The following is a 2,895-nucleotide window of genomic DNA, read 5'->3' as shown; positions in this document are numbered from 1 at the left end:
CGTGTGAGTTCGCGCATCCTCAAAACAGACAGCGGTCTCGTCCATTAGAACGGTCGGGCCACGGGTTCATTGATGGCTTGTGGTCGCCCAAATTGGTCATGTGGGAAACCGCTATCTCCACCAGCTCATCATCGTGGAGTGTTGTGAGGTTGGTACGCTTTCGAAGCGTTAGACGGTTGCGCTTCATGAACCCTTGCACCCACGGATCAGACGCCACGAAACGTATTGGGTCGGCTTCGTGCTGCTCTTCCGAGCGACTTTCTTGAAAGAGCGCAATGGCAATTTTAACGCTATCCACACCCGCGTCACTTTTTCTTTCCGGAGACGCTTATCGTACAGCGAGTCCACCAACTCGTCTTCGACAACCCCTAGAAGGGGTTGGCGACCCCCGATAAAAAGCCGAAAGCGAGCAGCAGACTCCGCACGAATTTGGTCGCGATCGCGCCACCACTTGCGGTAGGCAGACGACGACACTCGCCAACCGAATTGGCAAAGGTGTAGCGCCGCCCGGGAAGGAATTCCACCTCCTTCGGACTCGATCCAGTCGATAGCCTGCTGCTTGGAGCTGATTTTGACGGAGTTGCGTTGTGCTGGCATGACAAAATGGAGACTGAGGAAACAAAGCAATTGAGGCCCAATACTGTACATGTGTGGTGCAGAAGGAAACAAATGGCGGTGACAGGTGGCTTAGTGAGCGCACTCTAATGGATCGCACTCTATTGTTTTAGAGTGCGCTAGAGGAACCCAAATCGATATTATACGTTAGAAAGAGCGTGCTTGTATTACACGATATATGAGATTAATAAGTCTTAATTACTTAACTAGGACGTGTCAGTATTCGTATTTATGACTCTCTGCTTGTTATCTTAGCTGATATGTATCAAAACGATTTTGCTTTCTGAACACGTGGAGATATTTACTACTATATGTAGTATTGGCCTAGGTATCTCACAACGAAACAGTTGCGGACGCGTTGAGTGGAGTTGTTGCCTTGAGTAGACGTCTACTTCATTTGTATTCCTTACCTAGGTCGGCAATGAGTGGGCAACATCGCCAGACCACCAGCACCACTTGCAGACAATCATATAAACTACCAGTATTAGGTAGAAGAGTCCATAGCTGTTATCGAGAGGAATACAAGGGTCGGTGAAACGGAGATGCAAAAGGCAGGAACTATTAATAATGAGGTCTGGGTTTCGAATTATCGTAGGTGTTCAATTGATATATTGTAGTTTGAAGGGCGTAATTTGCGAGGATCTAAATTCTGACCAACAAATTTTCGTTCTGGTTTAGCTGACGCATCACATTACAATAAGAATGCCCTTTATTCTCGTTCCTTCACGCTCTACCATACTTCAGAGCAATCAAGACATTCAGCATGGCACGTTGTCTGAGATTAATTTACTTGAAGTAATATCTCCACGTGTTTCCAGGAAGCAACATTATTTTGATAGATATCAGCTAAGATAACAAGCACCTTTTAAAACTTGCAGCATATTTTAGCATAACTGCACAAATCACCCGCATATTTGCGAGATTTCTCGATCCACCCCACTCTTTATTTGGAAGTCAATAGTTTACTCGGGAAGTAGGTAAAATATTTTCAACAGTAATAGCACCCAACACAGAAGTTAGACACAGTTGTTTAAGGCTTTCAAGAACAAGGCTTTGTACTTCCAAACAAACAAAATGTAGCTTAAAAACACAGAAATATAAACTCGAGAAAAAATATACCGGTGGCCTTTACTTGCAAATTGGCTTCTACAGTCACTATACTATAGTGACAGTAAGTGATGGAAGCGCACCGTCGACTTCGCGACAAACGTTTCACTGTTGCGGACGAAAGACGCGTCATCCGCTTACCCACTTTCGTCGAGCCCCACAATGTACTTTTCTTAACACACCTCTTCCTAAGCGCGCATGGTTAGACAACCCTACCCTTCACAATTGCGAGTGGCCTGTGATAATTGAGGTGATATCTTCCGACCAAAAATATGGGAACTACGGGATCGCTTTTCTTACTAACTTGAATTTGATAACACGTAAAAAAAAATATGAATGTCTAGCGGGGATATCTACATATATCAAGGAAAAGTCTATGACGTGATAAATAATTGCCAAGGAGAATTGGAGTTGATTGACCTCTCCATTAACAAAACTCGACAACCAAGCATTTTCGTGCGTCAAAATTACGTTTGCTTGAATAAACAGTTGTAAACACCATTGACGTGAGATCGATGATGGCGTGTCAACGGTAAGTTAGCGTGAAGTACCTTTTGTTTTGCAGTGGAAAGTACGTTTTTCGCTACGTTTTCAAGACTTACCTTCTTGTAGCGGCAACAAGAAAAGAAGAACAAAGATCAGGATGTTTGACTACCGAAGGCACGGAGGCAATTACATCGTACCTATATGTGCGTTTTAATCTCAGCTCTACGATCGTGTCATGTATCGACCACCCCGATGGTTCCAAATCTTGGAGTACGCCAGATAGTCTGCAAACTCCGGATTTGCTTTCGCGGCCTTGGGATCCAATCCTGCCAACTTGAGCTCCGCATACACAGCCTTGGGGTCCTTCTTCTCCTTGGGCCAAATACGAAACTGCAGATTCTTTGTTGTCTTGGGTAGTTTCATCTTTGTCGCCCACTTCTGCAACTTCGTAAGTATTGAAATTTGGAAGCCCCTCTCTTCATCTCGTTCACCGTCGTTGCTCTCAGTCACTGAGATTCGCCTCAAAGAGCGTTTGTTAGGGATTCCACCATCCCTTTCAGCTGAAGGGAACATGGCGTCGGCTGCAGATAGCTGGCTGCGTAACTCGCTGGCGTGAGAGCTCGAGAGGGCTTGACTTGTCGACAGCAGAACAGCATCGATTACCATCAACGCAGCGTAGCGTCTCAT

At 45.3% G+C, this 2,895-nt stretch overlaps 1 protein-coding gene across 1 annotated transcript; it reads right to left on the bottom strand.

Annotated features, from left to right (window-relative positions):
* Positions 1-2,430: 2,430 nt before the first annotated feature.
* On the bottom strand, positions 2,431-2,895 carry PITG_15718 (secreted RxLR effector peptide protein, putative; the record flags this gene model as incomplete). The annotated part of the gene is made up of 1 exon (XM_002897947.1): positions 2,431-2,895. One exon carries the CDS (start codon positions 2,893-2,895, stop codon positions 2,431-2,433), a length of 465 nt encoding a protein of 154 aa, XP_002897993.1.

Source organism: Phytophthora infestans, genomic scaffold (genome assembly GCF_000142945.1).
Source record: "Phytophthora infestans T30-4 supercont1.40 genomic scaffold, whole genome shotgun sequence".
Lineage (NCBI taxonomy): Eukaryota > Oomycota > Peronosporomycetes > Peronosporales > Peronosporaceae > Phytophthora > Phytophthora infestans.
The sequence above is the reverse complement of the archived record's forward strand: the minus strand, read 5'-3'. Positions and strand labels throughout refer to the sequence as shown.